At 38.2% G+C, this 26,961-nt stretch overlaps 1 protein-coding gene across 4 annotated transcripts; it reads left to right on the forward strand.

Moving 5' to 3' along the window:
- Positions 1 to 1,133: 1,133 nt before the first annotated feature.
- LOC137260635 (calumenin-B-like) lies at positions 1,134 to 15,952 on the forward strand. Of its 4 annotated transcripts, none has more exons than XM_067798237.1 (8): positions 1,134 to 1,202; positions 4,278 to 4,403; positions 5,807 to 5,937; positions 7,453 to 7,646; positions 8,186 to 8,352; positions 9,257 to 9,317; positions 9,919 to 10,148; positions 13,276 to 15,952. In XM_067798237.1, the coding sequence occupies exons 2-8, from the start codon at positions 4,299 to 4,301 to the stop codon at positions 13,378 to 13,380; spliced, it is 993 nt and encodes a 330-aa protein (XP_067654338.1). In that variant the 5' UTR covers positions 1,134 to 1,202; positions 4,278 to 4,298; the 3' UTR covers positions 13,381 to 15,952. The 4 variants fall into 4 exon arrangements, with proteins under 4 accessions (XP_067654338.1, XP_067654340.1, XP_067654337.1 ...); XM_067798239.1 differs by lacking the exon at positions 9,919 to 10,148 and adding an exon at positions 10,224 to 10,426; XM_067798236.1 differs by having other exon boundaries at positions 1,162 to 1,342.
- Positions 15,953 to 26,961: the final 11,009 nt, after the last annotated feature.

Genomic DNA, 26,961 nt, shown 5'->3' on the forward strand with positions numbered 1-26,961 from the left:
TATCGTAATGAGTTTATACAGACATAGGGCAGATACAAAACTGGAAGTCATCTCAAACAGCATTTACGATTATAGTAGAATGTCTAATCACTGCTGTAAGAAAGACCAATACAGGACCGAACGGAGTAAACATTTATCAAATTATTATGATAACTTTGTTTTTAGTGGGGCGGTGGGGTATCCTAGTGGTTAAAGCGTTCGCTCGTCACGCCGAAGGCCCGGGTTCGATTCCCCACATGGGTACAATGTGTGAAGCCAATTTTCCGGTGTCCCCCGCCGTGATATTGCTGGAATATTGCTGAAAGCGGCGTAAAACTAAACTAAACTCACTCACTCATTTGTTTTTAGTGACTACTCATTGTATCTAAAGGGCTTTTTTTATGGAGCTCTGGGTATATTGTAACGTGGTCCACACACATCTATCGTATTCCGATAGGTCGATGCGCATCTCTGGATTGTCTGGTCCAGTCACAATTATTTACAGACTGCTGCCAAATAGCTGGAATATTGCTAAGTGTGGCGTAAAACTAAACTCACTCACAAGTCTCTGGTCATCATATATATAGTAGTTCTTGGTATGTGATCGTTGATATGGGATTTAAGTTTAATACTGTCCGAATTGCGTACATGTATATCCTTTCAGGATTCGACATGTTTTATTCAGTAACTTCCATGACCTGCCATGACGTAGGAGTGTTTACCAGGCTTGATTAAATCTGGTTTTAGGAGTTGTTAACTATTGATCGGAGAGGGACCCATCCTATCCATTACAGTGTAAACATTTACTTGAAAGTGTGCTTTAGTAGTCAATGTTAAGTGTCCTAGTGCAAAAGACCATTTCATTAACAATTAGATACTGTGTTTTTAGCATATCGTACATGTGATGTTCATTTGCCCACGTGTGCAGGCTATATCGCCTCATTTGACACAAAAGGCGTTCCCAGAGTACGTTGCTGTCAAGCTTGGAATTTCCCTTTTCGTTAGACCACTGCTATTTCCACGTGGATCCGAATTGACAGATCAAATTACTTGCCACGCTGGGCTTCCGTTCTCGATTGTGATTGGTTGGTTTTTGCATCGGCCACGTTGGCCAAAATGTGATTGGTTATTGTAGATCACATGGGTTCAGTTCCATCATTTGATTGGTCTATACAAGTTGCCGCTCTGGGGTCAGAAAGGTCAATTGCCTCAGCAGTGGTGAGGTAAGTATATAAGCCTGCAGTGTGATTTTGGTGTGTTGATTTTCTTTTGTCAGCAAGACCCCGTTCGATCGAGGATTGTGAGGCGTTACAGCTGCTTCACAACAAATAAACCACGCTATCTGCGTTCGCATATCACCATGGTAAGTGAGCACGCACTTGTCAAACTTGACCTACTTTTATCGCAATAGCAATGTCGGTGCATTTCTCATGAATGAAGGGTTTCGATTATTGAACACGTTAAATGATTTCACGTAACAGTTTTAATAATCGGATATATTGATATATTGTAAAGTGGGTAATCGGTTTTGTGTTTGTGTTGGTTTGAGTAGCACTGCCTTTTATAATTATTCAAATGCGATGTGTCAGAAATGTCAACAGTCGGTTTGACAGGTAAGTAACAACGGAAGTGCCATTGCGAACAACTCTTCACGGTTGAGTAAACATCTCAGGACGCGATCTATCAAAACAGTCAGCAATCACAGGAATAAGGCATGTTGCCAGGTCATCACCAGCTGACCGCAGTGTTGTCATTCGGTTTTTTAAAAACTTTCCAACGTACCCAGCCTTTGTGAACCAAAATGAACCCAAAAACTCTTACAACGAAACTATTTGATGTAATAACTCGCGTGTGGAACCGCGGTTTACTATTTTTGAGACGTACAGAATAACGAGCGAATGAAGAGGGGTGTTGGAAATCCGCGGTCTCCGGACGCTTAGTCAGCTAGCATCGGTGGTGCCACGTCAGCATCCGAATACCTCTCCTCAGGTTAAGGAACCAACTCGTGCACATCACGCCAACTCCTTTTGGTTAGAGAATCTCAGTTGCTTTTGCTATCACTGTTTAATTGTATGTGCCATTAATTTATTGTTTAATAACACATTTTTGTTTTGTGCATGTATTAATATGGAAAATTGCTACTGATGGTGATTCTTGCTTTGGTTCAGTTGTTTCCCATCTTATCTTGTCAGATGGCCTCTTGATTCAGACTTAACATGTTTATCACCCATTACTGGATTCATTTACTGAAACATTTAGTCCTTATGAACTGCACGAACAACAAAATCAGTGGTAAGAGTTCCTCCCGTTCTCCCATATCAAATAATATTTATTCTTTGTTATATCCTAGAATTATTAACAAAACCTAACACAACAATTACTGGGGGACTCAGAAGAATAAGTGTAATGTACAGGGTTGAACTAGTTAGTGTTACATCAGTTAAATAGCAGAAGAAGGAGTATGGGGGAACGGCAAGTGCTCTTTCCTTTGTGGCAGGGGTGGTGGTGATGATTTTAATGAGGGTTGCTCATTTTGTTCTGGGGGTGGTGGGAGAGGTGTTTAGGGTGTAATCAATTTTGTATGTGTCTGGGTAGGGAGGGGGAGGAGTAGTTTGGGGTGGGGCGAGGAGGTGAGGTCAGGGACGGGTGCTTCATTGACAAGTAGGGGGGATTCACTTACTTCGTACATTTATTTTGTGGGGAGTGGGTGTCGTTCACATTGTACATGCAACTCCATAAAGATCATCATCACACACACACACAGCCATAAATTATGACTGGTCCCTAATATTCAGTTATTTTCCCAATCATATTGTTATATTAGGCTTGTATTATCAATTATATCAAGAACAACTGTAGCACTCTACAGTCTTCCAGTTTGAAACTGTGCTTAATTGAACAATGCTAATATTGTTATCTTATTTCAAGTTAGGGTTATAGCATGACTGAAAGAGGTCTTTATTTTTCTTGTATTATGATTAGTAACTTTGTATCATGTTAGTATCTAAATAAGGTTTTATCTCTAGAGCCTTTTTAGGTATTACATTTGGTTACTTAGAAGGGTTACTACAGGTAAACATGTTAATAAATACATTGTAGTAGATTTGTAATGTGTATCGTGAAAATGTGTACATTTGCAACATGGATAATTTGCTGTATTGATTCAACAGTCACTATTTGGCTGAAATAATGCCATTGAGACTTACAATAGTAGCTCACTAACTCTGGAGTAGGATAAATGGTCTGTGCCTGTCTCAGCAACTGATTAAAGGACGTTTCCTTGATCTTGATCTGGTGGCCACTTGTATGGTCCAGGTGAAGTATTTACTGACTGCATTGAGGTTTGAATGTTACTCACTGCAGTGCTTGTAAAATATCTTTCTTCTCTTACATTCTATTTCATATGTCCCCTTTTATGTAGACATATTTCACTCATAAATTAAACTGTCAGTGGTTGCCTATGATTAGGGAACTTGCTGTACATCTAAATCCTTTCGGATGGTGGGGTAGTCAGATGGGTAATGTGTTGGCTTATATCACTGAAGATCCGGGTTCGATTGTCCACATGCGTTAAATGTGTGAAGCCCATTTCTGATGATACATTGGTGGAATATTGCTGAAAGTGGCATAAAACCGTACTCCTTCACTAACTGTAAATACTGTAAATCCTTTAATATACAGTGAATATTCTTTAATGGGATCTTGCCTGTATTATATTTCCTGTCATTTGATAACATCTATTTCATTAAAATCCAATTTTGATTAGAATAATGTTCCATCATCTCTGATGAGTGGTGGATATGTCACAGCCAAAGACAAAAAGTTGGTGGCTTGATCCCCCACCTATGTCTTAACAGTACCTAGCTATCCTAAAAAGTGACTGAATAAACACAGCCAGTTGAAAAAAGTGTAACAATTGAAAAAATAATAGTTAAGATGAAGTTCAAACCTAGTTAGGTCTATTTTTTTCCCAAATATTTCCCCAAATGACAGCCTTACTTATTTAATATACTGTCCTTCACAAAAATAGGCGGTAGGATGGGCTATTTTTTTACACTGGATATGTTAAAATGTGACATGGACCTGGGTGGGTTAGTACTTTTAACACTGGTATAATCTTGAACATGACCAAACAGCCTCAAGGGCATGTAACGGGTGAAATGCAGTCCTCTTGAGCATGACACAAAACAGTATTGTCCATATACTGATGAAGAACTTAATGAATTTGGTTGTTTATGCATGGCTGTGATGGTGTAGTCAGGATATGGGCAAATTGTTAATTAGTTGTGTGGTTGCAGGTGCTATCGTCCGGTCAGGCAATGAGGGCATACACCCTACTTCTGGTGCTAGCAGTGTTAACTGTGTCCTACAGCAGTGCAATACCCAAACCTGATGGAGAGAAGAAGGACAGAAAAAAAGAAAAGGTAACATCTTTAGTTCCTTCAGAATCTCAGAATTTGAACATGTTTAAACGATAACTCATCTCAAACAAAGGGGGCGGTGGGGTAGCCTAGTGGTTAAAGCGTTCTCTCGTCATGCCGAAGACCCGTCTTTGATTCCCCACATGGGTACAAAGTGTGAAGCCCATTTTCTGGTGTCCCCCGCCATGATATTGCTGGAATTCTTTTTATATTTGAAAGTGGTCACATGGTTACATTTTAAAAATGACATGTAGGTTAATAAACCACAAAACACAATAGACAGACAAAGGTAACAGTCATTTAAAGGATAAATACTTGTGGAAATGAAAGAAATTTGAACTCTTTTGGTTTTAAAACGGGGCATTTGGTATCGACGAACTGAAGGTAAAAGATGGTATTCAGAAAATATAACATGGCTGGGATCAGATAAAATTCACTCAGTGAGGTAAAGAACACATGAATTAAAAAGAGAAGATAATTCCGAAACAGATACCCCAGGGAGTTTTCTTGCAATTCAAATGATTTTGTTAAGATAGGATTTGCCGTGGATATTAAGAGAGCCATGCCAGCATTGAATTAAAAAAATTAAAATACTTTCAACAAAATGACAATGTCATCTTGTCAAAACAAGCTAATAACTATAAATATTAGGTGAATGCAGTGACCTGACTGTGATGTCTCACTTTAGAATGTTGATGCTCATGCCATCAACCTCTAGTTTCCATGATTCAGATTTGGTTATTTATGCACAAAGTACATCATTCATTAAATGCCTGATCTCATGAATCATAAATGACAAATCTGAAAAAGACATACTGCTTGTTTCCTACTGACAAACAAGGATAAGTCGAGCACTGACCTGACAGTTGACCCATATTAGCGTGTATTAGCGTGCCCTGCCCTTTTTTGCCTCAATCGCAGTCATTTACCATGATGAGTGTGTACTTTCCAGATTTGAAATGCTTTTTTCAAATTCTATTCTTAAAATGCAAACTGAGGAGAGTAAAAACGAACTTTAGAATTGAAATATAAGACAATTTGACTTCTTATACATTTTGTTGTTTTTTAAATAATCCTCACCAACATGCCCTTTGAGGTTATGAAGTGCCTTTTTCCATGAATTTACCCTGCCCTTTCTGAACCCTAGGGGGAACATTATACACCAACCATTTGACAGTCTTATGAGATAGGTGTGTGCAACTACATGCAGAGTAAGTTTCATTGTCATGCACTGCACGTGCACTAGCCTAAATCTGCTCTATCTTACATTAACCAAATAGGTTTGCTCATTGCTGTGTACCCCTCACATCTAGAAAACATGTTTTCTATGCCGGTCAAGCTTGTCCTTGTTTGCCAGTAATTGGTTTCAACAAAAAACGTATTTGACTGTTTTCTTTTTCTCTCAGGCTCTGAGTGATCAGGATCACGATGATCACGGTGAACACAATAACGACTATGACCATGATGCATTCCTTGGCAAGGACGATGCCAAGACCTTTGACCAGCTCACTCCGGAAGAAAGTCAGCAGAGACTTGCGTGAGTAGTCAAGTCTCTCAGAAGATTGACAATATTTATGTAACACTTTAATATTGGATTCTGGTTGTCAGACTTGTGTTCCATTATCACCAAGAGTGGGAGGGAGATATGTGTTTGAACTCTGTCCGTCCAAGATAATGGGGACAGGTTTTTCTCAAATTATGGCCCTTGTCCTGCATTTCTTGGCTTCGTGCACTGTGTCCCCAAACGGGACAGATTTTCTCAGAAACTGTTGCAGGTAGGGAAACTAAAAGTGTTGCGCATTTTCAGGACGCAAATGTTTTGATGGACTGGAAACAGAAACCATGTTACATTTCTTTCCAGAGTTGTGGCACTTGCCATGCGTTTCTTCTCTTAGTAGATAGTATCCCAGATTGGGAGAGATTTTCTCAAAAACTGTTACAGATAGGGAAACCAAATATGCTGTGTCTTTTCAGGACACATATACCGCTACAGAGTTATGGCCCTTGTCATGCGTTTCTTGACTCAGTGCATGTTATCCCCAATGGGAACAGATTTTCTCAGTAACTGTTATAGACAGGTATTGCAAGTATTTGTAGGAAGAATGAATAGCTGTCAAAATAGGAACAGAATACTGTGGTAGGGGATATTGATGACCATGACTTGTTGTCTGTGTACAAAGCTTACATGTGACTCACTAGCCTTTGGGATGAAATAAAATGCAGTTCTTATCATCCTTTTTCAGTTATTTTCTGAAAGAAATAGGTGGATGTTAATAACTGTTTTTCTGCTGCAACCAAGTGAATAAATTCTTAACTATGGTCTTTGGACCGAAACATGCAACCGTGTGTGATAAGGTGAATTTGTTATCCATCAGTCCATTGGGTGGCAGCCCACATATTTGCTAACTTTGGACTTACTGTCAATGTAAGCATAACAAACATTGAAGGTACAAGAATCATTGTCTCCCTTGAGATTGTTGGACGCACCAAGTACATCCAGTGATCGGATTCTGGAATGGAACTATACAGAGTAAACCTACATTAACTGTGCTAAAGGGGATCATGGTTGATATTGTGTCATTGCACCCTGATGACTTGGTGCTATTCATCATAGCTAACACTCTTACTGGTACTTACTGCTACGATATTGAATGCTTCTTTCTGAGACCCAAAACAACAAATATAAAGATTTTCTCACTACAGCTCTAAGTCTTCATCTTTAAGTGGCGGGCGGTGGGGTGGCCTAATGGTTAAAGTGTTCGCTTGTCACGCTGAAGACCCGGGTTCGATTCCCCATGTGGGTACAATGTGCAAAGCCCATTTTCTGGTGTCCCCCACCGTGATATTGCTGGAATATTGCTAAAAAGCGGCGTAAAACTAAACTATAAAATTTTCTTTGTGCATATGTTTTGCATCTTTTGCTTGATAATGGTATTAGAATCTACACCGAAACGTCGCATCCAAGAAAGAAGTTGTTTATCCATAAGTCTTCATCCTCAACTCTGCGTCTGTCTGTCTGTCTGTCAATTGATCTGTGTTGTAATTTTTGCAGGTTGATAGTTGACAAGATTGACAAAGATGGAAATGGTTTTGTCACAGAGGAGGAGTTAAAGGAATGGATCCAGTATGTCCAGAAGCGATATATTGTCACAGATACAGATAGGATGTGGAAGGACCATGAGCCTGACACGGATGACAAGCTTCTGTGGACATCTTACAAGAAGAGGACATATGGCTACCCTGATGGTAAGTCTTCATGGCTGGATACAGTAGGCATGATAGGGATGTAAATCACTACGAACCATGCTCAGGATTTTGTAAAGGTTGTGGATTCACTCAACTCATTGTAGTGGCGTCATGAATTGAATGAAAACAGATGTAAGAGGCACAAATATTTGAATCATTAATTTCAAGTAGAAGGCAGCTTAAGATTTAACCATGGCTGATTTATGGTAAAATGTAACAAAATACAGGTTTCCCTGACTCTTACAGCTTCGTCGGCATGTTAATGGAAAATCATAAATGACACTGTGAGCAATGAATGAAATGATCTCCAATTACGTACAACCTTATGTGAATATAACATCATGTTTGTATGTGTCTGTTCATGAACAGTGAAAATGGAACAGTTGAACTCACTAGCAAATCAGTATGAAGCTAAAAACATGATGCTTAGCAAAAATGACTGAAAATATGTCACTTTTATCCAAGACCCTATTGATAGTGTCGTGAAATAGACTACCGACTAGTCAGCTTGCTGATGGTTGTAACACTGTGCTTTGCAGAACCAGAAGAAGGCTCCCCCACTTATGAGTACCGTGACATGATTCAGAGAGACAGGCGGCGTTGGGATAAAGCTGACAAAGATGGAGACAGCAAACTTTCGAAAGAGGAATTCATGGACTTTTTACATCCTGAAGATGCTGAACATATGAGAGAGATTGTTGTACATGTAAGATCAGTTTTACAATCTGCTTTAACTGGCATATCCAGTGAATTTCTCGGCTTGTTGGCCAGTGATTCAGTGTGAAAGGGACATATTCTCCACCAAACTTATCCCTAACAAAGTACAGAATTTCTCTGACTTTTGAAAGAAATTCTGATTTGACAGCTGCATTTATTGAAATTCTGAGACTAATGGTTAGTCCCTGAACACATAAGCACACAAATATTGAAAAGGAGCCCCAGTGGATTGGGAGAAATATTGGAATTCTAGTTACTTCATTTCGGGCTTCAGCACTGCAGGGAGGGCTGGGCAGTAGGGAAAGTAATGAAGGGACTGTCAGACAGACTAGTAATAGGTGGGTGTGTATTTGTGGCCAGGTGGTGGTCTGGCTCTTTGATTTTGTTGACACGTCATTGTATCTCAGCTGTGTAGGTCAGTGCTCATGCAGTTAATCAGTGGATTGTCTTGTCCAGGCAGGATTATTTACTGCTGAGTGCAGCATTAAACAACAAACCAACCAATCCAGTGACTTGGTTTGTGAACTCTATAGCAGTGACTGTTATTCAGTAGGCACAGGCTCTTGATGCAAGAGACCTTTCATATTGTATCTACAGTGATGTAATAACTCCATGTTAATTTGCAACTCTCCAACCATATTGTCTTTGAGAGCTAAAACAAAACCAGATGTTAGCCTGAATGTGCCAGTTGTTCCAAGGGTGTAGCAGCCTCAGTGCAGATTGTTATGATAATCTGAGATGGTCATCACTTGAGGTGTCCTCTCATCTGAGTGCTGAAGTGATGTGGCAGAGTAAAAGAATTTATGTATCTTTTTCCCCAAATGTGATTTGATGGTCCAGAGAGGAAGAGCTATGAACAGCAATGACAAATGTATCTGTGTTAATTTCTGCAGGAAACTTTGGAAGATATTGACAAAGATAAAGATGGATTTATCAGCATTGAAGAATATATTGGTAAGTACATGATGCTCTTAGATTCTACAGTTTTTCCATTTACATCCATTTGGAAGGGCACCCCTGGAAATGACCATGGTAGCAAGATACGAGGACAGGACTGTCATGCTATCAGGCCATGGACTGTGTTTCCTGGTGTTGGTTAGTCACCATTGACAGCTGAAACATTGCTGTTTGACACACACAAAAAAAGAATTCACTTACATATTCAGTTGACAACTCAAATGTTAGTTTTTTTGTTACCATGACAACCATGACATTCATATTGGTTACCATGATCATATACATGATATAGGTTACCATGACATTCATATAGGTTCCATGCACTCATATAGGTTACTGTAACATTCATGTAGGTTACCATGACATTCATATTGGTTACCATAACATTCATATAGGTTACCATGATGTTAATGCTGGTTGCCATAACATTCATATAATTTACCCTGACATTTATGTAGGTTACCATGCATTCATATAGGTTACCATGACATTTATGTTGATTATCATGACATTCATATAGGATACCATAACATTCAGAAAGGTTACCATGGTAACAAATTGATGTTTGCACATGTATGCCATGTACAACTGATTCTAGCGGACATTTGGGACGATGAGGATGACGATGATGATGATGAGGAAGATGACCACCATGATGGTGAACCCGATTGGGTGGCATCTGAACGCGAGCAGTTCTCCAGTTTCCGAGACAAAAACAAGGATGGTAAACTAGATGAGGCTGAGATTAAGGAATGGATTATCCCTGAGGATTATGACCACAGTTCAGCTGAGGCCTCTCACTTAATGGAGTCTTCAGACAAAGATAAGGTTTGTCCACCTGTGTATGCCTCCTAGTAGCAGCAAGCTTTCACTCATCTTTTGTTTGACCTTTAACCTTTGTAGGTGACATGTGGCCTGATAAAGATAAGGGTGAGGAGGAGCCTGAATGGGTGAAAAGTGAACGTGAACAATTTAATACGTACCGTGATAAAAACAAAGATGGAAAAATGGATGGGGAGGAAGTGAGAGAGTGGATCCTTCCAACTGATTACGATCACTCGCGGGCCGAGACGAAGCATCTTATTCATGAGGCTGATGCTGATAAGGTTTGTAGCCTCAGTGTTTAATTTCTTTCAGCATGTGTTTAGGTCTGTTTTTTGGTTGGTAACCATGGATACAGATTCTGTAAAAGTGGCAACCATGGATGGAGATTTGGTCAAGGTGGTATTCTTGAATACAGTTGAGTTGGTTTTTATGTGTAACCGTTGACACCATTTTGTGTGTTTGTTTTGTGGATATAATTTTGCAAGATAAGGTTGGCTCTTTGCATATCTTGGCCAGCTTCGTAGGCAGCCTTCTATTCTTCGGTGTAAGCATTGTTTGAGCTTACTTTTGTTTGGATCATGGATCTTTCTTTTTCGCTTTTCTCTTTTTATGATACCTTTTCACAGATTGTTATTTGAGGGTGTTTGTGGATTTTTGTCCATTTTTGCTTATTTCTCATTTGATGTTATTTTTTCATAACATAAAAGAAATTACTTCTTTCAGGGTGTTACTCGAGACATTTGAGTATGATGTGTTTTTGTTTCTGATGAGGTACTGAGTTCTAGAATGGTCTGTCGTGAAAGTAGTTTTTGATATGGATGCATATTTTGTTCATTTGCAAAATACAAGAGTCACAGTGTAATGAAAGCTTTAGTGAAGTAACAGCACCGGAACCTGTGCTGTTACTCTACAAGTCTGGGAGTTGTGACAGTCTGCTGAGACTTAGAATCACATTGGTGCAGCAGGGTTCATTTTTTTCGCACCAAGCGCCCATGTTTTTTTGCAAAACATCAGACAAAAGTATGAGCTGATGACAGTTTCATTGCAAGTGATTGAATAACTGCTATCAGAGCAGTTGAAATTTCCGCTGACCATCAAAAAAACACCAGTCTATGGACAGACAACACATCCTCCTAGAAGGTCAAGATCTGCAGTTGATTACCGTTAGATTATTGTATGCTTATGTAGCAGGTCTTTTTTTGATGAGGTTTATGAGGTTTCTTGTACTGATATCTGATCTTTTGGGAATAGTCTGAAATACCCTCACCCATATCTTCAGCCTCTTCCACTCTTCTGTTTCTTCCACACTGCTTTGCTCCCTTTGTAGCCTTTTATCCCTCTTTCCTGTTCTCCTTGATCTGTGTGATGTCACAACAGGTACCTTACCTTACCTTTAAGGCACTCATATTCCCCCACACTGGCTGTTTCATGACACTCTGCTAGTCTTGTAATCACTGCTTTGCTCTGCTTAGATACTATTAGCTGCTACCAGGTTAGAAATGGTCTTAGCAACCCATGCTTGTCATAAGAGGCGACTAACAGGATTGGGTGGTCAGGCCTGCTGACTTGGTAGACGCATGTCATCCCAATGTGTAGATTGATCCTCATTCTGTTGATCACTGGATTGTCTGGTCCAGATTCGATTATTTGCAGAATATAGCTGGAATATTGCTGAGTGTGGCATTAAGTAACAAACATTACTACGAGTTGCAGTAGCATGTTCGACTAAACTTTGTATCAGTCATGTCTTGTGCAAGTTGTAACTTTACTTATATGTGTCCTTTTTCATTTCACGCTTAATGTGAAACCATCTGTTAGGATTTCTAATGGGAATAGGTTGAGTGAGGATTTTGTGATGATACTGTGAGGTCACAGCTGCAAGACATAGATCACAGATCATGCTATAAAGCGATTGTTGAGATTCATAACTATATTATAAAAAAATGTGTAAACTTTCTTGAAGTTTTCGACCTGTGAACATCTAGGTTAGAATTGATCTTCAGTAACCCATGCTTGTCGTAAGGGGCGACTAACAAGATCGGGTTGTCATGCTCGCTGACTGGGTTAACTTGTCATTGTATCCCAGTTGTGTAAATCAATGGTCATGCTGTTGATCCCTGGATTGTCTGGTCCAGACTCGATTATTTACAGAACGCCACCATATTGCTTGAATATTGCTGAGTCCGGCGTAAATCTAAACTTGCTCACTTGACTGTGGCGTAAAGAGGGGTCTCAATGTACATCAAATATTCAGCAAGGTCTTATGATTTTTGTTGTAGAGATTGTGCAGAGAAGTGGTATTAAGATTGTCACAGTGAAAGAGAGATTTGCCAAAATTTATCCCAATTATGGGTGGGGTGGGAGTAGTTCTGTTTTATCAGATGATACAATTTGTTTACTTTTCAACTTTTAGAATTTAACATGAGAAACATTATATTGGAATTAGATCACCCTCCCAATACTAAACATCCTTGATATCTCCAGAGTATACGCTCCGATAAGTCTCCACTATACCCTGGGCACATCTTCGGCTCTGCCAGATAAATTTATTACCTCCCTTTGCTGGCTCCGCCTTCTCACAGTAGCCAATCAGCTAGGCCGCCGTTATAACAGAGCTTGCCAGTGTCAACAAAGGTAGCGGTCACAACTGCGACTTTGCCCACAGTGCGTCCCAGATTTTAGGGAAATCATACAAACAAATTGACAGGTCCGAAACTTTAAAACAACATATGCAAGAATGCCTTCTACCTCTTCCAGAGAACCTCTGCATGGTTTCTGTTGACAAGTATAATCGGTTAGATAATTAAAAAAACGAAAGTGAGTTGTGATTTGTTCGCTCAACTTCCCAGCGTAGATACCTGACTGGATGAAAAGACAGTCAAGGGAGGTAATAAATTTATCTGGCAGAGCCGTAGATGCATCCAGGGTATAGTGGAGACTTATCGGAATGTATGCCCTGGAGATATCGAGGATGAATACTAAATGATTAGTCTCTTTGTTACAGGATATAATACATGTCATCAGTTAATTGTGTCTGAAAGTTTGATGTTTGTATCAGTCACCCTTTATTCTTATTTATTATGTTTATTGATATGTTGTGTTTATGTTTGTTTACTCATTTGTCTTTCAGGATGGCAAACTCACAAAAGAAGAAATTCTCGAAAAGTATGATCTGTTTGTTGGCAGTCAAGCTACAGACTTTGGGGAAGCTCTTACTCGCCATGATGAGTTTTAAACACAGATCATTTAGGTGTTTCAGTTTGGAAAGAATCCCTCCAGTTAAACAGAATAACAACAGGATTGTGCTACTAAGTCAAGTGTTATCACATGGAGAGAAGGGATAACTGCTTCTGAAGTCAAGCATTGTGATAAATATGAGAACATTTCCAGCACTCAGTGAACACAAGAAACATGAACGTAAAGAATTATCAGAGATCTTGTTTGTTAAGGCAGGTTTCAAAATACCAGAGTTGTCATGACATTTGTTTTACCTTTGGAAAGTTCAACTCGAGTAGATAGCTGCTCAGGGATTGTGACTTTTGACTTCCTGCATTGTCCAATAGGATTTCTAAATAGCATCATGTGACCGGATTTGAGCAGTTGGATGAATGGTAGCTGTTGCTTTGAATTTGAAGTTGTATTTATGGAATGTACATGATGTAAGGGTATGTCTTTAGCAATATTGTGCACAATCTCCTATATGTTTGAATACGAAGTCAAATTTAAGCATTGAATCAATGTCATTTCCAAGTGTTGTTATCACAAGGTCACAGCTTTGTTCTGAAATCGAACAAATATTTTTTATCAATTTATCATTGTTGTCATATGACTGATTTAACACTTTTTATTAAAGATGTGAGTCAACACTCACATAGATCGTAATTGCGGAATCTGTTTACTTGTTAATGAATTTTCAAGGAGAATCCTCAATCACCGTTAATTTTTATATGAACATATTTTTTTTAGTAACACACAAATGTTGGTCTTTGCTTTTCAAGAAACAGGAGGCTTTGATTTTTATCAAAAGGAAAATTGTTCCCTTCGTTGAAGAATGTTACCATGGTAACCATGATTACTATGAGGCACTGCTTTGTCTCTGTGTTTGGTCATTATGAAATGGCATTGTCCCGAATGTTTTACTGTCAGTATTTTTTCAGATGGTGCCCTGGTTCAGTCTAGTGCTGTTATTTGTAAAAGTGCCCTTGAACTGAATTTTAGGAAGACTGAAATAAAATTTGTCCAGTTTGCCAAAGATGTGAGATGATCAGTATCAGTCATTCTCACGAAACCTGTGTTCAGTCAAGTCAAGCAAATACACTTTTTTCTGACAACTATTTCAGACATTCGGATATCTTTGGATATTTGTTTGCCTTGATTCAGATTTGATATTTAAAGTTAAAACAAAGGTCATTGTGACACCTAGTTCATTTCTTATACCACATTAAACAGGGGTTGTCTCAAAAGTTCTCGAGTCTTATGATTTCCCAAACAATTAGTTGACAATTCCCCAAATGATTTTGAAATGTCCAATATTGAGGAAATGTCACATCCTCGAAAAGGGCACACATCCCAGCACAACAGTCTTGGGGTAAAAATTATTTAAAAGATTCGGGGACTTCGGAGACATTCCACCTTTATTAAAATGAACCGTGTATTTGATATGTCTGATGTCTGTTCTTGTAAATGGAGAGTTATTGTATTTAATATAAGTTTCCCAGATGAGTAATTGTTTCCTGGGTTTTGTTTCCAGGAATAATTTTATCTAGATCATCATGACTGCAGACAATTCTCAGAAAAGTGTAATAGAATTGTTTTAAGTTTTGGTTAAGCATGAATTTAGTTGTGCTGTGTTGAAATTATTGTTTGAACTGAATTTCTAATGTATCTAGTCAAATGCAGTTTGGTGTTCAAAAGTACTCTGACGAGATTACTTGCTCAGTGGTATTGTCATTGTAAATATGAAAATGAAATTGGTAAACATGTAGTTTTTCATTCTTCTGCACTCACTTAATATGCCAACTGGGGCTGTGTTGTAACCTTGTGGTTAAAGCGTTCGCTCGCCATGCCAAAGGCCTGGGTTCTGTTCCCAACATGGGTGTAATGTAGGTAGCCCATTTCTGGTGGCCACCGCCATGATATTGCTGGAATATTGTTAAAAACTCAATCACTCACTAATTTACCAGCAAGAATACAATGCCGTCTGTGCTTTTCATTGCTTATTGCCTTACTATAAACTGCTGAATTTGCAGCAGAGAAAACTACCTTTTACGAATAATTTGAGGAGAAAGTCATTTTTGCTGAGCTAGATTGTTCCATTCATGTCCTTTTTGTTTGTAATAGTAAAGTTCTCATGCTACAATTGAAATTAGGAAGTGTATAAATATGAATAAAACATATGAACTCTAATTAAATTTTGTTTTTCTATACACTTGATTACACGTCTGAGGACTTTGTGGAAGAAATTTAAGTTCAAATAAGTGTTATTTCATACTTATTTGTAACATCTCAATCATAAATGCTTGTCGTCTGTTTACTTTTGATTTTATGTCAGAAGTTCTAGGCAGTGCTTTTCACCATAGGGTAATCTCATTTCCTTCCTAGAACCATAGACTTTAGGAATGTGAAACTTGCGTTGGTGCAGCTCTTCATCTTGCCATATTGTAGTTCTTCATATTGCCTAATTAGCATATCATTTAGCATTGTTAGCATCCAGTAGACATGCACTTACATTGTCAGCTCCTGAATAGTGAACAGCAAATTTGATATTTCTAGTGACCTTTTGTAAGATAATAAAATTGTATGTTTCAGATGTTCTCTTGTAATCTTTTCACTTTAATTCAGCAACTCTGGTGTTCAGTATTATGGGAGAAACAAAAACTGTAGGATTTGAAATGGATTTAAGCTGAGACAACTCTTGAAATGTGAGGGCATGAGTTTAGCATGTGATTTGGGTGTATTTTACAACTATGAACAAATAATGGCTCCTTTGTATAATGTTGAAGAAAGAAAAGTTGTCTCATAAGGCACAGGCAAAGTGTAGCGCAAAATGTTTTGCGCTACACTTTGCCTGTGCATAAGGAAAGGAGTGAACTGGGGACAGTCTTCACAACTGATGACAGGTCTTCAAACTGTCCAAAGGGTGAACATACAATGCCACAAAGAAAGTGGTCAAAGGTAGCATGATATATTTGGTTTAGCACTTCCCTAGTAAGATACAGATTCCAGTACTTTCATTGAAGCCGCAGAGGCTGTGGGGGTTAGGTGTCTCAATTAGTTCATGGTGATTAGGTGCCCGGCACTGAAGGTGTAGGTTCGAATCCAGCATGGAGTTCAACCCAACAAAAATTATAAAAATCTGTTCTCCTTTATGAAAGTGCCCTTCTATACTCAACTGATATACCAATATAGGCAGAGGGGTCTTATGGTTAAAGCATTTGCTTGTCACATCGAAGGCCCGGGTTCAATTCCACACATGGGTACAATGTAATCCTAAATATAACGTAAAAAGGTACATGTCCAAAGGATGCTTATTTGACACTTGGACACCTACACATTCTGAACAATAAAATAGATAAGGCCCCATGGGATTCAACATGAAGTCCCTTGCACACTGCTAGATGGTACAGGCCGTATATGGATCAAGCAGAATACGACTGACTTGGCTGATAATGTGTACATGGACGGTTGGTCACTGACAGTTTGAACTGCTGCATTGTGAAGATTTTGTTATTAAAATAGCCACTCAGTGCTGTTTAACAACTGAGACAGTTGATGCACTGTCATTTGAAGGCAACATGAAGGGTGTGAGATGTGAGAATACCCTGAATGAGGGAGTGAGTTGAATGTCATGCTCCACTCAGCAATATTCCAGCTATATGGTGGCAGTTCGGAAATAATCAAGTCTGGACAAGAAAATCCAGTGATCAACATGAGCATCGATCTGCACAATTGGGAAACGATGACGTGTCAACCAAGTTAGCGAGTCTGACCACCCGATCCTGTTAATGGCCTCTTACAAGCATAGTCGCCTTTTATAGCATGGGTTGCTGAAGGCCTAATCTACCCTGGACCTTCACGGGTCAGAATACCCTGACCACTGCATACATTGTGATATGCTGGCCATACCAATTACATTTCTTGTTTTACAGATGACTGTCCTCAGAAAACCTGAAGGCATGAGGGGAAAAGTACAATAAAATCACCTGTCAAAGTAGTAAATTCCTTCCCAATACTGAAAGTATTATATTTTTGGCAATTTATGAAGTGTATATTGAACAAAATACAATCTAAAAAATATTCTTTTAAGTTTTCATTTTTGGACCCCAAAAAACCATTAGGATGTAGGATTTTGTGATTTTGTGTTTTTGTTTTCTTTGTCTTGAAAATATATGACCAGTGGATCCGTAAAGCAAGAAATAAGATATGTCTGGACTAAGCTAGCAATTCATGCTACGCAGGCCAAAACTGACAAACTGGTGAACAAACATATTACTGCGAAAGAGAAAACAGAAGAGTTCCAAAGGTAGAAAGAGTTTTATTTACATCGAGCTAGCACTTGGTGCATAATCAACAATAGCAGCATAAGTAAACACCAGAACAAAGAAAGGTAACAAATTCTTTATACCATGAACATGTACACAATCATGGGGAAACAAGTACCTGCAAAATTGAAGCTATACATTTCTCTATTTTCACTATACAATATTGGTTAGTCAGTAATACAACGCTGTGAATCTTTAATTGCTAATTCCCAAAGCATTTCCCAGTACAAAAATGTGTAAATAGGTACATATGTCCTGAACCTTCACATGGGTAGGATGTTGCTGAAAATACTGCTGAAATCTTTGCTCAAAGCAATACAGATTTTTCTTTGGCCTTTTGGATACATATATATCTTTAAACTCATTTACATCACAGACCCACAATTTGCTGAAATTAGAAAGAAATCTTTTGAGTAGAATATGGTACGTTGAGTTAATGGAAAAAAAAGGAGCATTTGAAAATCTTGCAAGGACTGCCAATACACATAAAATAAAATTCATGTCAAACAAAACCCATCAAATCTTGATGGTGTAATACCAAGCTGGGAGATGGCATGGAAGGGGAAATGTTTCTTCTTCAATATCTATAAAATATGTATCAAATATATTTCAATGTGTACTGAACAGTATCCTGAAAGCTGATGCCAACTCGTCAACAAAATGTTGAAGTTACACAGTGAAGTACGTATTCATAGACACATGTTAACGACCAAGAAATATCAACAAATGAAAACAGAGCAGTTGTTAGCTTCTATCTTGCTGATAATTTAACCTTATGTTAAATGAGAACAAAGCTGAAAGACAACCTCAGTCTAGACCAGAGTGCTTGACAATTAATATCAAACAACCTAACTGCATGACTTGACAGACAGAGAAGAAACATTCCAGTATACAGAAGTGTGCCAGTATTGAGGAGGCTGCTGGGGACTGAATACTGGTTGTTATTTGAGATCAAACACCTGTATAAAAGATTCTCTCTACACAGCACTAAATAATTGATCAGCTGATCATAATTACTTGTTGCTGCAGTGAAAAGGACACTCTGACATGTCTTCTTTGGCGCATGAAGAAAGGAAAGAATTTTTCAGGTCACAGCAAAGATGAGACAAAGTTAAGTACATGTATCTTTCTTGAAATAGGAAATGTTTTCATAATCTTGATAATATGTCAAGTTTGATTTGAAGCATGTATCAAATTACAAACACTTTGTTTAAAAGCATTGAACTAATTTTCAAAACCACAAATACATTAAGACACATGAGATCAAAAATGCTTCATGACAAGTGGTTTAATTAATGAATTGCAATTTTTACAAGACAGAATGACAACAATCAGATAATTTGTTTGAATGCAGAAAATGTCCAGACATAATTAGTAGCTTTCCTCATGACAAGCCTTCATGACAAACGATGCTTTAAGGCCTTGTGGGTTGATACAGGCAACATCATTCAAAATACCTGCCTGCCTAAATACCAGGGATGGGATATTTTCAACTTGGATTGCCAAATTCTCATATTCACCTGCCAGACAGGTCAGATTAAACTACAGACATGTATACAAAGATATTCATCATATGTCAGGATAATATATAATTCTTAATTCCGTCATGAAAATAAATGATGAATTCCAGTTGGGTGATAAACTACATCACTTGTCAACCATACATTACATGTGGGCAGGTACATTTTGGTCAGGGCTGGCAAGTGTAACGTTTAACCAGCCAGTTTGTAGGGAATCAAACCCAGGTCTTTGGCATGATGAGGAAATACTTAAGCCACTGGGCCCCTACATTTTTTTATATTAAGGCTAAATAAAAAAAGTGAAATGTTTCTCCAGCGTCACTTTTATTTGTGCGTGTGACAGTTTTTATTGCCATTTGAGAAAAATAATTTTGACTTGACCGTGTCCCGTTCATCTATTTGTCCACTACAAGAATGAGTGTCTGTAAGAATGAGTGCCACTGAATCTACAACTCATTAACACATCACTTTCGAAAAAAATGTGCCCTAGAAACATTTAATTTTTTTATGCAGCCTAAGATATTTCCTTGGGAATACAGCCCTAAAGATATCTTCCCGCCACCTCTTGTAGCCCTAAATTATTATTGCCATGGATAAAGGAGTTGTTATCTTTAAGAAAAGTGTCGGGTATTCAAGAGTTAGTTTTTCAAATAATATTCCAAATGTATCAGATCAATTTTTCAGTACAGCTAAAGTAAGGTCTTAAACATGTACCAAGAGTCACGACTTAGATGCATGTCATCACATCCAAATGTGTAGAGTGAGTGAGTTTAGCTTTACACTGCTTTTAGCAATATTCCAGCAATACACACAAGAAAGGGCTTCATTTATTGTGCCCAGGTGGCAAATTGAACCAGTGTCTTCACCATGCTCTATCCACTAGAGTCCCCCACAGCCCCAAAACATACAAGAGTGAGTGAGTGAGTGTAGTTTTATGCCACTTTTAGCAGTATTCCAGCAATATCATGATGGAGGACACCTGAAATGGGCTTCACACTTTTTTTGGAATCGAACCTACGTCTTAGGCATGACCAGCGAACACTTTAACCACTAGGCTTCCCACTTCCCCAAAACATATAAGAACATGTGTTGAAAATATCAGTTTAGATTGTTGTCAAGTGGCACACCTACTCCCTTCACCAAAACAGAAACACATGGTCATATATTCCTTAATTTTTACAAGTTCTGACAAACAAATAGAACTCTTGTTGAGGCCTTTATATGAATTTCATGACAAACCACATGTTGATATGTCATTCAAAGCTCTTTGAAAAAGACTAAGCAATGTGAGAGTGACAGACATACGTTAACTATTCCAATATTTAGGTCACAAAAACATTCAGGCACATTATACAGTGGATCATGTTCATGACTTATAACATCCATAGGGTTACAGAATCATGTACATTTTGACATTTGCAGCATGGTATGTATCATCACAAGCAAATATTTCCCATACATCACACAAGAATACAAGCGCTGGCACACTGAAACATTAAAAATAATATTGCTTATGTGTTATAGGTAAACCAACTTTAGAAATCCAAATCATAACAGTCAACTCGGCCATTCCATGTGTTGTGGCATGATCCTGTTATCAGTGTTGTCAGGATATACACGATTTGGAATTTGTAAAGGTGCCATAGCCTTAATGTTAAAAAAATAATGAATATCGGATGTCGACTGAAAATAATCAAGACTGGGACAGATAATCCCATGACTGACATCACAAGTATACATACATCCATGTGTATCAGTGGGTGAGTTCAGTTTTATGCCCCACTCAGAAATATTCCAGCTATAGGGTAGCAGTCTGTAAAAAACATGAAGTCTGGACCAGATAATCCTGTGATCAACAGCATGAGCACTGATCTTTGCAATGTGAGATCTCATGACATGCCAAAAATGTCTGCGAGTCTGACCAGATCCCGTAAGCTGTTTTTTTTGATAAGCATGGGTTACTGAAGACCATCTGGGATGCGACGGAAGGCAATTAACACAATCATTGAGCCTTCAAACGTGATCTATTTAATCTCTTAATATAAGTATAGGTTGCTAGGGATCTGTAACATGCATAGGGAACCCAAAGATTCAAATGCTATAGCACCAGCCCCCTCCAGGACCCAGTTTCAAATACTGTAAAATGTAACCAAGCGAGTTGGGCTAACAGAGATTTGAACAGAGCTTCTTTTTAACCAACATGTTGACTTAATGTGATAGCCAAGCACTAAAGTCATGCCTGTTTCACACATTTACTACTTAAACTACTTACATGAAATCCAAAGTAAGTACGCGAGTTTAGTTTCACGCCACATTTAGCAATATTCCAGCAATATCATGGCAGGGGACACCAGAAATGGGCTTTACACAGTGCACTGATGTGAGGAATCGAACCCAGGTCTTGGGAGTGATGAGTTAATGTTTTAACCACTAGGCCCACCACCACCCCTGAAGTCCACAGGCATGCATACAGAATGTAATCCATTAACTTTGGAGTGCTATATATATCCCATAAATATGGGTATAACCACATTCTTGGCAGAATGGGATTCAAACCCCAAATGGGGTTGCCCAAGGATGCTACACTGCACTATTAACTACTGCAGCATTAAAGTACTTGGATGCCAAGGCTCACAGCACATGCCTGAACATACACAACTTTGTGATGTTCATTGGACCTCATACCTGGAATTATAGAAAACAAAACTATCTAATACCCTTTATTTAAACTCATAGACTGTGTGCACTTACTTTATTTCACCTTTCTTCATTTATTAGTCAGCTGTACAGACCCTGAAGCAAATATATCCAAGAAAGTCCATGCAAGTCTAGAAAATGTGGCAAATCTAGATTCCCTTAGCTTTTTCACAATGAACTTTCTTCAGTAAAATATGTTCATTTCAGAGACTAGCAGTTAGTCTGTTCATGTATGTAAAACTAAAAATCAGGGAGACAATATGCTCAAAACACATGGCCTAACTGAATGGATTACCTTATGGTTGGGGGATGGGAAGCAAATTATCCCCCCCTGAAATTACAGACTGTAATTGTAAACCCGCTGCATGACTCTGATGCAGCAGATGTATTTCAACTACATCCCCTACTACAACTAGCTATGGCCCTTGATTTACTGTTGAAAGTTATAATTTTGAAACCAGTCCAATTCTTGACATCTATCCTCAAGCATTGCTTGACAGAAAAAAATGTTAAAACTCTGAAACATGCATTCCAAATAGCTCTGTAAGTAAAGAGTGATCATATCCTCATTGCACACTTAATCAGCTGTTACTGACATTTCTGAAATTGGTTTACCTCGACATTTTAAATACTTCATATTATGTACATGTTATATTCATATAAGATGTATGAAATAATAATCATCTTTTGGAATGAACATTTCATTTATATATATAAAGGTACGAAGTGTCCATGCAGGTATGTGTTAGGCTAGCAAATGAATGTAAAGGGTTGAAACAGACTGGCTTGACTGAGAGTGTAGTAACTCAAACTCCTGTGATCTTGATCAAGGAGAAAATGTGCAATAACAATACAGTAAATTGTTACAGGGTAGAGACAAGGAAAATGTTTTCCATTTGAGCTAAAGTTTGAAAAGGTGAAGGTGACCATGGCATTGCTCTCTCATAAACTCTTTAGCTTCTATGAGATAAGGGAGGACAACTCTTATTTGACAATGATGTCAAGCACAGAACTGATAGTAACACTGCATTTTTACCTGATAAAACCAAAATATGAATCTCGATGAATAATCTTCTCACACAAGATTTCAGAAATGACATGCACATTGGGAAACATTTTATAATTCTCTCAGGGCGAAGAATCATTGTTTTCATCTCATTTACAAAATCAATCACTTCAATCACAAGCCACAAGATGGAAGGATTCAAAACATGGTAGACTAGAAGAAAAAACTATGATATCACCTGGGCCCTGCTTCACAAAGGTCTTGTAAGCCTAAGATCTTGAAACTTCCTCTGCAGCATTCGTACCTCCTACACTGTAACAAATGAAGTATGAATGCTACAAGAAAAGATACGAGATCACAGGCTTGCGAAAGCTTTGTGAAACGCCGCCCTGCTCCTTGGCCAAGGTCAAAGAAGACACAAATCTCCGCTGTGGTTTATAGATACAACTACCTAGAAGCTGCAACAGAACATGGCACTATATGCATGCTGTTGCATGAAAAGAATTTTTGAATATTTTCCGCTAACCTGACTAGCCACCACAGCGACAATTGGACATCATTGACATGCACCACGGGGCTCTTGGTAGTATTGCAGCAGTATCACAGGTCAGGCCAAGAGTAGACTTCACACATTTACACATCATGTGACTCAAAGCCAGGTGTTTCAGCCTTATGAGCTAACACATGGTACTACAGTGTTCAAATTAAATTTGAACATCAAGGGGTTCTCGTCATAGCACTGGTGTAAAAAAATACATATATAGTGGGTACATTGATTAAACACCATAGAAGCAAACCTCATGGGCTCTGAAACTGTTAAGTTTGTCCATTGGGCCACCTCACGGCTCTTTAAAGAGGTGAGTCACTCAGTTACAAACAACCAATCACCCATCATTAATACTTCACATGTTTATGTACATTACGTTCTTATATCGCCTATGGATATCTAAGGCCAGATGCCTGTAGTCACTATTTTTCACCAACAAGTCAAGCCAGAACATTTGAATCTGGCAAATGCTGAAACAAATGAGTGGTTGGGTTATACTGTACAATTATAAGTATGTCTCATGCAATGCATCACATCTAAGCCATTTAGGGTTTACTCCAAATAGTGTTCATTCATGGATTCAATTCACTTTACTGAAAATAGACATACATCACAATAAATACTACACAGCATGTTGACAGACCATATTCAGAGATGAAGAACAGATAGTCTGAACTCAAATTAGATTTTCTATGATAATAGAAATATTACATGAATTTAGTCAAGCTACAATTTAAAAATTCTTGTTGATTCACTCATATCTTATGCACCCATAGGAATAGCAACGCATTTCATTAATATACCTTCTCAGTTGTATGTATAGGATACAGTACTTTGACAGTTGTAGCATTTACTCAGATTTGATATTGTCTATCATTGTGAATCTCAAAGTTATTCACAGGTCAACTTGCATTGATATGCTCAAGAGCATATGTGGTAAGGGCATGAGGGTGTTTCACAAAGTGACCTTAGTACTAAGATGATACAAACTCTCATATATCAACACTGACTTACCACAACGGCAGTGCTAAGACTGTCCCGGGTCCTCCACTAATAGACTTAGCACTAAGACAACTATAACTTCTGTGACACTATGATGGCTTGAAGACTTTTATGTACAGGCCAGAGAAGACAGAGCAATGCAAACTCATTGCCATATGTTCGCTGTAAGGCTTAGTGAATACAAGGACAGATTGATAAACATATCTAGTTTAAAACACTTCAAACAATATTAGTACCACAGAATCTAAAACCAAATGATTTAATGTTTCAAACAAGGATATTCAAACTCTCTAAATATCACAGACCAGTGTGGGAATACATGGTTGTTGTTCTATACTAGATATAATTGTACAAGTAGAATATATTCGTATCTCATAAAATCCTGAGAAATTAGCACAATATTTACAGCAATGTTAACCACAAAAGTCTGAAAAATGCAAAATGTCTTCAAATTCGAAAAATCCTCAAACATTTTAATCTGTTGATAAAGTGGACATTCACATGTAACGATACTTTGGTAACTTACCACAATACCTTTGTAACCTTTCGCAAAAAATCATTTTGCATTTGGAAAATATTACTGGAACCTGTATGATCAAGGCATACCTTCCCCCAGCCTCCAAAAAATGTAATAGAACAGCTTCTTATTAGAACAAATACTGAGTGTAAAGATTTCTTGTCAAAATTTCTCAGATTCAAAATCTTATAAATATCTTTAACTCTGATACAATACCTCTCTGGAGTATAAGGAACATCTCTATTATCAGCCAAACAACACTGAGTTTCATAAATCCTCGATACAAGTGAGTGAAGCATTCAGACAAGAATGTACGATTTTTGTTTTCAAAAGCAAATGTAGTTAGGAAGTTCTGAATGCAAAAGAATAAAACTGCACCATTTCATAAGTTCTTGGTTCAAGACTGTGAGGTTTTTGATGTGATTCTGTTCTTCATTGGAGCTTGGTTCATAAACATCAACTCACAGTAACTACCAATAATGATTTTTAACACTTTCTAGGTTTCATTAGCTAAATGGAATATTTAGCTGGTTTGGGATACAGGTCTCAGGAATATTATTAAGAGAACAGATTACACAAAATGAAATACTACTAAGAAACAAATTACGTTGAAATGTTTCCTTTTTTTTGTCTTATATATTCTTAGCCAAAAGTGTAAGAGGCACTGGAATTTCTTGTTTATTAAGACAAATTTCTCTTTCAGATAACTTCATATTTCTTTGAGTGGCATTTTAGAAGTTGGGGAGTACAAGATTGACAAACTTTCTGGAAAACAACTTCTTTATTACGATAGTGTGACGTTTCGGTCCATCACACCAAATCAGCCGAATCTGGAAACAAGCAGGCATCGATATCACTTTTACATCATCATCCAGCTGACAACGTTCTCAATGCCAGTGGAAGAAAACCTGCAACTGTCAGCAACAAAAACCTGAAATGTGTGATTTACAAAATAAACTGTGATTGTGGACAGAGCTATATAGGCGAAACATCCCGACCGATCAACACCCGTGTGAAAGAACACCAGACATCAGTCACAAAGTCCGACAGCAAATCAGCCACTGCTGATCACATCCAGTTAACCCCAATCACCTCAATTAACTGGACTGACATCACCATCCTGGCCAGCAACCAAAAGTACTTCACGAAACACAAACTCACCAAAGCCATTCATATCAAACGTCAAAAGTCTACCATCAACCGAGATCAAGAATATTACATTCCATGAGCTTATGATGCAATCCTCCAACCCCAATCAGCTGTATAAACATCTCTGCCATTGTTAAACCATCCCTTACATTTGTACATCACTGGCTTCTACTCCCACCCCCACTGTCTACCCACTGGTTTCATCACCTCAGTCCCCACCCTATTGTGTTAATTACCTTGTTATCTTGTTGTCTTTGCTAGCCTCATTATATATACTTTGCCACCACTGTATGTTACATTCCTGCTTGACAAGGGTGCAAGAATCTGTACCGAAACCTTGCATTATTGTAATGAAGAAGTTGTCATCCATAAAGTTTGTCAATCTTGAACTTCATACAGTAAAATACCTTTATAACGAACTCCAAGGGACCACTGAAATTAGTTCGTTATATCTGTAGTTCGTTATTCACGAAAATCCATTGAAAGAACAATAAAAACACACTACAATGTATATAGTACGATACAGCTACGATGTACTCAGTTTATTCCTGCATTCATTCATTCATACGACAATTATATACGTTCCACTGCAAAGTCAGTTATCCTGCTTTGTCCAAGCTTGGCCGACTGCATGCGTGCCACAGCCTCGTTCAAATCCGCTAGCGAATCAAACGAAGACATGTCAGCTGTCTTTTCAGAAACCAGTAAATTCTTCAATGTTTGAAGCAAGGTAACCAGGCAGCTAGGAAGTTAACCAATCACTGACAAGGTCAAGGTTCACTGATGAACTTTCACCGTGAAATGATTTAGCAACAATACCTCGATGCTGCTTAAATT

This window comes from Haliotis asinina, chromosome 14 (assembly GCF_037392515.1).
Source record: "Haliotis asinina isolate JCU_RB_2024 chromosome 14, JCU_Hal_asi_v2, whole genome shotgun sequence".
Lineage (NCBI taxonomy): Eukaryota > Metazoa > Mollusca > Gastropoda > Lepetellida > Haliotidae > Haliotis > Haliotis asinina.

What these genes read in the sequence shown, in the direction of transcription:
- LOC137260635 (XM_067798236.1), top strand. An exon ending in TGAGAGAGATTGTTGTACAT is followed by an intron (nt 8,353 to 9,256) that starts GTAAGATCAGTT and finishes TAATTTCTGCAG; the next exon opens with GAAACTTTGGAAGATATTGA. An exon ending in CAGCATTGAAGAATATATTG is followed by an intron (nt 9,318 to 9,918) that starts GTAAGTACATGA and finishes AACTGATTCTAG; the next exon opens with CGGACATTTGGGACGATGAG.